The following is a 10,746-nucleotide window of genomic DNA, read 5'->3' on the forward strand; positions in this document are numbered from 1 at the left end:
TGGACTATCACAGCAATCGCAGGCACAGCTCAATTGTTCTGTGGCAACTCTTAGAGAAATACGGGCAAGTGCCTACCACTGTGGCCACTTCCTGGACAAAGTGCCTCTCACCAGGACGTGCAGCATCGAAGTGAGTTTGGCAGTTCCTAGGAAGGTCCAATTTCTACCTCAGCCATATTCGGGCACCTCTGTAGTTACAGAAGAGAACCTACCAATAGATTTTTAAAGCAGTCAAAGGTGAAATTATCATCCTTAAGCTTTTCTTCATCAATATACAAGTCTCTTTCTTTTCTATAAAAAATAACAGAGGAAGTAGTGCCTGGGCAGCCCAATTTTTTAAGCATGGTTCTATGTTTTCCCTATACTGAACTAAATTACTGTCATAAGATAAATTCCACCTTTAGTTCTCAGCAGCTTCATGGATTTTTCTTAACTCCTGTTCTACATAGTAAAAAAATACAAGGCTCCCAGGGATGGAAGCAAAAGAGCTTAGTGTGACACAAATCCACCACAGAGGGTGGCCCCAAGAGCTGCCAACATCTGCTGACAGCCATTAGCATCAGAACTGCCTTCCCAAATTTCCATTCTCCCGCCTTTACAAATGGATGATTACAAGATTGTGAGACAGAATAGAAGCCCAAAGTGTGAGTAACTGATAAGTAATCCCAGCTCTGCCTTTTACAATCAGGAATCCCTCTTTCTCCCGTGGCACGTTGCCTGGGCTCAGTGGGAAGTGTGACATGCAGCAGGAGTGGAAACGTTGCCAGAACACTAGAGAATAAGGCAGAAAGTCTCTCACCTGGAGCAGGCTGAGCACCGTGATCTCTGTGACTGTTGTGTAGCTTTCCTGAGGCCTGGAGAAGCTGTGCAGCATGGTGAGACAGGGAGGTGCTCCCACCGCCTCCTCAGCAGACACTGCAAGGGGACAGAGTGCAGCCCTGGGTCCTTCTCTCCCAGGCTGTGATACCATCAGGTTTTCTTTTTTGAGCCACAAAGACCCTCGCTAGAGGGATCATTAATACCCTGTTAGATCAGTTTTTTTCAACTTGATGCTATTATTATTTCCCTCTTTTACATAAGCCATTTATTTTGAACACATTTTCCTGAATTAAAAAAGCATGCAGTGGCAAACCCACTCTCACTATGCTACACTTCCCAGTTTCTACAGAGTTAAATCACAAGTCTATGCATGTAAACTCTTCATAAAATTTCTGTTGAATCACCTTTGTGTGGTAAAATGAATTACAACCAGATGAATCCAAGTACGTTATGTCCTCCTAAACAACTTAGGTCCTTTCTGGGCTTGCAGCAGACAGAAATTTGAAAGTTAACTGAAAAATGAGGGACCAAAAATATCCAAATAGTTTTTAATAGTTCATATATGGTGTATTATTTAGACATTATGCATATTGCTTTTTATCCCCCGATACAGGCAGAGGACATAGCACAATACCATATCTGTCATACTCAACAGAAGTTTGCAATCTTTCTGATCAAGGGCTGCATCTTTAATCAACCTACAGGGGAGGGTTTTTCGTGTAAACAGGTGTATTTGGAGTTCCCCTAATAAAGGACCAGAAGGTCCATTCTCAAGCTTCCCCATAATATCATTATACGGAATAATCTAGAAATACTATAAAAGGCCTCAAACCACTGTGCCAGAAACATGAAGACTGGAAAAATCTTTCCCACATGAAATGAAAGTAGTAAACGGTAGGTGCTCTACGTACAAATGTAACAAACCAGGACCAAATCTCTCCCTCTCGACATCCTTCCTTATGAGCTGTCTCCTTATCAGCTGCCCCAGCCCAAGACAAAGACAACTCCCAGTGGGGAACCCTGAAGTTAGTCAGCTGGGCTTTATGCTGGAGGACCTGCATGGAGACAGCACTAGGGCATGGGAGGGACTGGTGGAGCTTACACTGCAGTGCTTGCACCAGAAATTGAACTACAATTGCTGATTCTCTATAAGACTATATATAAAATTAGGACCATTACTTAAGAGTATAGTAGTAGTTACCACATTACTTATCTTGTCTGTGTCATCGGTTTGCAATGTTTACTTATGTTCTTTGATAGATTTTTCTTGCAAAGGGAATATTTATTGCACTGGCTAATGCACTATTCTTATTCTGTCATCATATTTGCTCCCTCCCCGCCAGTGGCATCCTGGGAAATATGGAGATCCTCCAGCATTTCAGCCAGACTGATTCGTGGGAGACCTTCATCATCTGTGTCGCTCTCCACTGGAACATCTGCATCTAAAAAAGCAACAGAAAAGAAACAACAGCTAAGCAAAGAGAACAAACGCTCCAAACAATGACAAAGAAGGAAGGTGGAAAAAAAAGCCCATATTCCAAATCACAAACCAAAACCCAAACAGATCCCTTCTAAAACACAATAATTCCATGGCAATTATCCTCATAGAAGATGCTGAATTATGTACCAAATCCTTCACCCAGCAAAGGGTTTGGGTGTGGGGGAAAATACCCTTTCTCATGCTAAAGGCAAGCAAGCAAAACCCCTCAACATCCGTTCAGTGCATGTGACATCCCTCGAGCACTCGATGCTGTGACATCACAGCATTTCACAGAATAGTTTGGGTTGGAAGGGACCTTTCAAGGTCACCTAGTCCAGCCCCCAGTTTGGTATTTCTCTAGGCATTCAGAGAATCCAAAAACAGAACTTCAGTAAACACATTTTCTCAGAAATACTCATGCTCTAGGTACATGTGAGTAAATGGATAGAAAGGCCATACTTCGGTAAATGTTGACATTCTTCCTTATGGCTTCATCCTCCTCCAGATCTTCCAGGAAATCCTGGTATTGTCTGTAAAAGACACAACCCATTTACTCACTTTTCCTTTGGATTTATGCAAAGTTATAAACCAAAATAAAAGAAACAAAGCCCCGAGGAAGGGCTACAGTACAGCCCTTCAGCTGTGCCTCCTGACAGCATTCTTACATTTCCAACTCATTCCTGATTTATTGTTATCACCTATTAATGTCTAAATAATTTAATTTGCCTGTTCTCATTTAACTCAAATTGCCTCTGTTTTTTTCCTACTCAGTTGAACATAATTTAGAACCTGCTGTTGCTGCACCAGGTTTATCACTGAAGAAACCAGTGACAAGCACGCTGTCACAGTAGTGTCCCTTGAGCCAGACAGACACCAGCTGTATGCTATGGACACAGCACCTCTGATATTACTCATCCCACAATTTAAGCTCTTTTGGAAAAAAAACATCACAAATAGTTTTTGTATTTTGCAACAGTAAACCTGAAAAACCTGCAGCATTGTAAAATTTCAGGTTTTAGTTTGTTTCCACAAACCCCAGACCGTTGTCCTCAGTATCCCTGAGAACTTTGCAGTGCAGCCAGGATAAGCCTAAGGAAGGTGTGTGTGCTTAAAGCACTTCCTGCAGTCGGGAAGGGGAAACTGGAGAGACTCTGTGGTAAGAAGAGAGCTCTCAGCCTGTCCTACAAGCCACCATCATGCCCAAAGGGCACCAGCAGCAAAGGCTGTGTACTGGGTTCACCCTCAGCAGCCACTGGGGAATGGTGTTTCCAAGCCTGGCCCAGGGAGCAGGGACTGGGGAGCTCCATGGCAGATGCTGCACCTTTCATCATCTGACTCCATCCCTTCTTTGTCCCTTTCCAGCTCTTTCAGCCTCCAGTTCCTGCGACGCTGGCGCTTGGTACGGTCATAGCTCTTCTTTATTAACACCTGCAGGGAAAGGCAGCATGTACTGACATGCAGACACCTTCAATACTACCAAAGACACTCCAAATCCAAAACAAAACCCAAGCCTAGACTTGGGCGACTCTTAAATCAGCTGAACAAGTGGCAGAGTCAGTCTGGCACTCAGAATTTTATATGGAATTTACAGCCTTGTCAACTCAAGAGTTTCCACACACTTTGGATTATATCCTGAGATCACATGTACACACTGGAGTTGTAACAGTTTTCACCACACAGCACATGGCAATTTGAAAAAAAAAACCCAAACAAAAGTAACATAAGTTCATCTATTTATGTAACATCCACTCAAAAATTTAAGTAGTGACAAAATAACCTCAAAATTAAATTGCAATTTAAACATTAACATCCCCTCTTCCTTTAGAGACTGTGGAATTACTGAGTATTCATGACAAAATCAGCTTCCCTGGCAGCCCTGGCAACACAGAGAACTCTGTACAGAGGAGGAAAACAGTCTTACCACATCAGGAATATTGTGTGGGTTCATCTTATTGGCATATTCATCATTTAGGTTGCAGTTTGCCAAGTCGAATCTAAAATGAAAACAGGTATTTTATCCTCCCTTTTTATGTAGAGCTACGGAACTGCACTCAACGTATCGCATGCTTGGATTTAAGAACAGCACTGTGTAAGTCACAGCTCCTAAGACAGATGAATGTTTCCAAATGAACTACATAGCAAAGCCAAAATCCCCATCGACAGGCAGCTGTCTTAACTACGACCAACCCTCAGAGGCTGCTGTTCCCAGATCCCATCCAGCAGCACTCTGAGCCTCTTGAACCCAAACCACAAGCTCCCCCAGGTTGCCACTGGGCCCACGACAGCTTTAGTGAAATTCATGTTTAAGCCTGTTTGAGAATCACCTAACTGGCCCAATCTTACACAAATGTCACATTTGTCGGTGCAGTGTCCGATGCTTGCTCTCAAACAAAAAGATCTTGCCTGATACTTAAAAAATCCCTCCCACTCATTTGTGTCTGAACTGTTATTTCTGTCTGCACTCCAGAGTCAACACTTCGTCTCTCTTACTACCAACACAAGACTTTTCCTAGAAAAAAAGACTTCCTGTATTAGGACCACCTCTTCATGGGCAAGATGAACCATTCTATCCCTTTCACTGATCTCACTTAGAAATCAGAACAGTTCAAAGCTTCCTTGATAAAACATAAGCCTGTGGACAATCCAGAGAATTCAGTCACTGAGCGTCTATTTTAGTCACTTAAGAAAAAACAAGAAACAGAACAGACCCCAAGACAAGGTCGCCAGGATTCAGGATGTGCCCCAAGTGAGTAGAGCAGAAATACTGATGATCCGTGTCCAGCTCCGAAGTCTTCTGTACCCAGGCTTCAGCCAGTGTGTGCTTGAGGAACAGGGAAGGAAACACTCCTGTGAGCACAGCAGCTTCACCTGCTGGGCTACTCCAGCACTAGCATGCTGTGTTACTGCTTGGAATCACACTCATCACTAACTTGTGTCCTACATCAAGTGTGCAAAGTATCCCTTGCTGCTCCTCATTTCTCACCTTTACAGAAGGAAGGAAATGGACATGCAACTATTTTTTCACAAGAATTCCATGAAAGCTGTTTCTATAATGAGACAGATTTTTTGTTGTGTTTTGGTTTTTTTTTGCTTCATAACTTTCAACCACATACAACTTTTGACTGAGAAATAAAACGTTTAGTACTGATGCATTAATTCTGATTAAAAAGAAACGCTTCTATACTTCAACCAAACCAATTTAATTGAAGAACTGCAAAGTGAATATAAAATAACTTCCACAATGACAGTAACAAGTGCAGCCTGCACTCTTCAGCAGAAAATAATCTCTGAAGGTGGAATTCACGCAGCACCTGGGCCATTTCCAGACCACTGTCCTCACCTTCCTGAGACGTGTTTTTGTCAGTGCCAAGACACAGAAAAGCTTCCATCATCCTTCATGAGGTGGAAAGATTCAACCCAGCCATGCAGCTGAGGAGGGGAGGGAGGGGAGAGGGAGGCCCAGAACACTGAATCAAACGGGGAGGAACTCTTACCTTGTTTGATCTTGCCCCTGCCCCTGCCCCTTTTCTCTTTTCCTGAACCCTATTGATATCCAAAATGATAAACTCCTCTAGTTGTTTGGGGTGGAACAAGCTGTTGAACGGGTGCCGCCAGTAGGTATTGCCATCAATTTCAGCAACTGGGAAAAAGAGACCAGCACAAGCTGTCAAAAGGGAGAGAGCTTCTTGCCAAGAAATTAAAAGGAAAAGGAAGCAGCCAAAATGAAGGCAACTACCAAACACATTTGGTTCAAGTTTGCTATTGAAACACAAGTATTTAGGGACATGACTGATACTGTAATCTCAGTGACAGCCAGATCACGTATCCTGTGTCTGAAGCACAGCCCTTTATCTTCACAAGAACCATCCTCCTGGTCGTGGCCTCATCAGAGGCACTTCGCTGGCAGTTTTAACAGCCAATGCCAAGCAAAGCGCAGTGCTTCTGGTACTGAAGCAGCTGGAATCATAACTCAGCAAAAAAACTCATTGTCATCTATTAGAGAATATACCTATAAGTGCCAAGCCTAGAACACCCATGAACTTAACACTGACCCTGCACATTTTGCCCAGGACACTATGGAAAGCAAGCTTAAGAAAACTATGTCTTAGTTCGCTAGTGAATTTCTACCTCAGTGATTGTAAATTTGACACATTAAAGTCCAAAAATACGACTTCATGAAAATGACAACAAAAAACAACAGTGCCAGCAGAAAACTCAGATGGTGCCGCAGCACAGAGGAGAACCTGGAACTTACTCTGCAGAGTGCTGGGGTCGATGAGGTGGATGGTGCTCGTCACTCGAACGCACACACAGATCTGGCTCATGTTACCAAGACTCTGTGCCAGCTTTGGTGACAGACACACAACATTGTCCTGCACACAAACAGAAAATGTTGCCTTCATTTTTGTCCAAGAGAAATCTGAAATGGATTTTTAAACTTTTTATTTTCAGTTCTCCACCCAATAACTTGCTCTAAATAGCTGCTGCCTGCACTTCCTGAGCTTCGTGGGGAGCAGAGCCCTTCCCATCCCACCAATACACAAATCACATCTCTGTCACCAAAACCAAACTCCAACTTTCACACAATACCCTGAGGATGAAATGAAGAAGCTACCTTGCATATCGGAACTATTTCCACAGAGAAAGTGCTTTTGTAATTGTAGACGTTACTATGAATATCATGTGAGATCAGACGTTGGGATGATTTTGATCTGTAAAACACAAAAAAACGTTTCTCTTTGGGCAAGAGAAACTGAGATAATCAGCACAGAGTACAGCAATGGAAGCGTAGATAGCTAGGTACTGCAAACACAAACATTCAGGCAATAGAAAAATGCACAAGAGTTACCTTTACAACAGTTAAGAGGAAAACGGGACTTCTGTAGAAGGGATTTCATCTGTTTTAACTCAAATATAGGTTCCTTACACTTCCACTTTCCAATTTTTTTAAAAAGGAAGGGTAAAAGACATTTCCCAAAAGCTTGGAACTATTCCAAGGCAATCAATGTAAATGATGTACCTAGATGGAACTGTGCACTGCAGAAAGTCTACCATCTTCTGGGCCTGTTGCTTTGAAGAATAGTAAAAATCGAGGCCATCTGAAAGAAAAGAAAGCTTGATGAACATATCTGTTTCAAGTGCTTTTTTTTTTTTTTGGAAATACAACACACAGGCTATGTAATTCAGTGCTTACCTGTACCCAGCTACTAGCACAAGCACTCTTCCAGTATAGACCAGCCTCATCCATCCTGAGTCAAGGCTAAAATCCTACCTCACTTACCATGGATTTCTTTGATTCGAAGTGTATTCTGATGAAGCCTGTGTTTTAAAATCAGCTGCTCCAAATAGTAGAAAGTCTTCTTGTGCAGAGTCTAAAACAAATCAAAGATGAAATGATCAAGGTTATTTAGGAGCTGTGCAAGAATAAACATTTATAGAAAGAGATCAGCTAGAGAAGGAACAGTCCAAACTCCACTTCAAGCAACCAAAAAAGATTTCAGAGATGTGTTCTATCTATACCGCATTATTTAAAGCTTTTCCTTCTCATTGTTGTGTCATTGGCTGCTAGATACCATTTTCTTTAAAGAAGATTTAAATATTTATAAACAATTCATGCCACTGTTTCTAGCATTGCTTTAAAATACAGAAGGATATTTAGTAATTTGCACAATATCCTTCTGCCAGTCATCACTTAAAAAAAAAAATGCTATTAATACTGGACCACAGAAGGAAAGTTTTTCTAAACTAAGCTCAGTAAGAAAAAAAACAAACATGAACACAAAACATATTACTGTGGCAGTGTGCAAGTGTGAGTACATCTTTTTGTAGAAAATCAAAAATTCAGCCAAACATTTGTCTGCCTGGTTGTTGTGCCACGAACAAATGGAAACTCAGTTTGGCTCTACCTTCTGCCTGACTTGCACAACAGCTTTCCAGAAATCCTTTGCTTCAATCCTGTGACAGTCTTCACACATTTGCGACTGAATGATGTATTCCACCACAAATACTTGCTGAAGAACTGCTCCATTTATCACCTGCAAAACAGAATTTTAAAAAGGTTTCCCATTAACCCTGTCAGGACAGAAAGCAAGTTCACCACAGCATTAGAAATAATTTCTGTGCTACACTAAAACTATGACTAGGCAGACAGCTCCATCTGAGTCACAAACAGTAGTGCTTTCTCAGCTTTACTGAAACAGTTGATAAACTTCTTCAAACTGTGTTGAATGGCACTTGAATGCCAAAATTTAGGCAAGATGAAATCAATACTCTTTCCAGGTTAAGTCAGAGAACCACTCATCTAAAATGTAATAATAAAAAGCCACAGATAAAATCATACTGTTGGCCACGAAAGCTTCTCAGAAGCCACAGACAGAATTCTATACTCCAGTTACCTCTTTCTGAACAGTCAGCTTCAGCTTCAGCCTCTTTGAATGGGGCTCAGTCCAAATAAAGCCAGCGTCGATCAGCCGGACCTGCAGGGGGAAGAACAGGAACCCAGCTTAGTGCACGTGTGGAACCCACACAGCTCTAACTCCCACACCACACAAGCCTATGGCAGAGTCCACAGTTCCCAACCACGTGAGGAAACGAGTAACATTCATCTAGAACACACATTATCATTACACCAAACCTCATCAATACATATATATTTACTGCAGTAAAACATAATTTAGGTCTTAGCCCCATAGCCAGAAGCTCAATAAGGCAATTTAATTAAAAGGCTGATGACCATGGTAACAAAGCAACTTTTTTTCCAGCAAACACTATCTCAGTTTATTTGCTCTGGTAAGATTCTGAACATAAGAGTTATTCATCAGTAGGTATACTGTGAAATACCCCCAGGATTAGTACTGACCTTGCTCAGCGAAGCTTTGATTTTTTTAAGACACAAAGCAAGAAGCTCTCTTGATTCTAAGGTACACTGAATCCAGGTTCCTGGAGGCTGAAGATACCTATGACACAGGAAGTGTTTTACAGCACACTGAAGCTGCTCCAGTAAATTCAATCACTCAAAAGACAAGCAGTTATTTCCCAAGCTTTCAGTTTTAATATATTTTTTCAGCAAGATCTGGACAAGCTGGAGATTTAGGCAGAGAGGAACCTTATGAAGCTCAACAAGGGGAAGCGTACGATGCTGCACCTATCAAGGAATAACCCCCTGCACCAGGACAGATAAGGAATGACCTGTTGGGAAGCAGCTATGCAGAGAATGGCCTGGGAGTGCTGGGGGACAAGTTCACCATAAGCCAGCAACCTGCTCTTGTAGCCAAGGCGGCCAATAGTCTCTGCATGAAGTGTGACCAGCAGGTCAAGGGAGGTTCTCCTTCCCCTTTACTCTGCCCTACTGAGGCCACCTCTGGAGTATTGGGTCCAGTGCTGGGCTCCCCAGTTCCAGAGAGACAAGGAGCTACTGGAGATAGTCCAGCAGAGGCTATTAAGATGCTGAGGGCACTGGAGCATCTCTGGGACGAGGAAAGGCTGAGAGCCCTGGGACTGTTTAGCCTAGAGACGAGAAGACTGAGAAAGGATCTGATCAATGCTGATCAAGATTTAAAGGGTGTGGGGCAAGATTCTTTTCAGTCGTGCCCAGCAACAGGACAAGGGGCAATGGGCACAAACCAAAACCCAAGAGGTTTTGTATGAACAGGAGAAAAAACGCCTTGGCTGTGAGGGTGGCAGAGCCTGGAGCAGGCCACCCAGAGAGGCTGTGGAGTCTCCTCTGGAGAGATTCCAAACCCACCTGGATGTGATCCTGGGCACTCTGCTGTGGGGTGACTCTGCTGGAATAGGGGGCTGAACGAGATGATTCTGTGCTCAACTATGCAGCTACAACTTTTGCCTCCCTAAGCATTAAGATTCATGCATTTCACGTGCATTCTCACTTTTACTGCTACCGTTATCAATTCGGTTACTTTTTTTCCTTCAAGGATGATCAGCTCCCTCGTTTAAATCTTGCAGACCCTACATACCACCACCCTTCTACTTCCAGAGGAAAATAAATACAAGCACTTGCTGAAAACTCCTAAAAGCAATGAGGCAAAGACGCATAGCAGCGTGTCCCCGGGTGCGCAGCTCTCCAGTAGCCCTGGCCGCGCCGAGGGGCCCAGCTTCGCCCTCGGGAGGGGCGGGCAGGGCCCTGGCTGCTCACCTTTCACACTGCTTGCAGAAGTGTAGGGTGCCCTGCTTGGGGATGCCCTCGGTGATGTCCACCTGCGCCCGCAGGCACCCCACGCACATGTTGGCCGGGTTGGGCGGGATGGGCACGCCGCACTGGCAGCACAGACTGGAACGAAGGCAGGGAGTGAAGAGAAGTCAGGCACCATGCGCAGCCCGGCCCTCAGAGGCGGCAACCGAAGGTACGCGTATGGTTTTAATAGATATATACTAGATTTAATAGATACTTTGTGTGTTTTAAGAAAATAACGGCCCAAGGGGGTCGTCAC

The 10,746-nt window shown here is 43.3% G+C and overlaps 1 protein-coding gene across 1 annotated transcript; it reads right to left on the minus strand.

Moving 5' to 3' along the window:
- Positions 1–2,127: 2,127 nt before the first annotated feature.
- NMD3 (NMD3 ribosome export adaptor) lies at positions 2,128–10,586 on the minus strand (the record flags this gene model as incomplete). The annotated part of the gene is made up of 14 exons (XM_008941236.1): positions 2,128–2,261; positions 2,759–2,829; positions 3,621–3,727; positions 4,221–4,293; positions 5,008–5,120; positions 5,794–5,939; positions 6,555–6,672; positions 6,915–7,011; positions 7,320–7,398; positions 7,581–7,671; positions 8,206–8,334; positions 8,695–8,775; positions 9,159–9,255; positions 10,452–10,586. Coding segments are annotated over 14 exons (1,471 nt in total), but the record flags the coding sequence as incomplete, so codon positions are not given.
- Between the last annotated feature and the right edge of the window lie 160 nt (positions 10,587–10,746).

The sequence above is a fragment of the Merops nubicus genome, unplaced genomic scaffold (genome assembly GCF_000691845.1).
Source record: "Merops nubicus isolate BGI_N331 unplaced genomic scaffold, ASM69184v1 scaffold10940, whole genome shotgun sequence".
NCBI classification, from domain to species: Eukaryota; Metazoa; Chordata; class Aves; order Coraciiformes; family Meropidae; genus Merops; species Merops nubicus.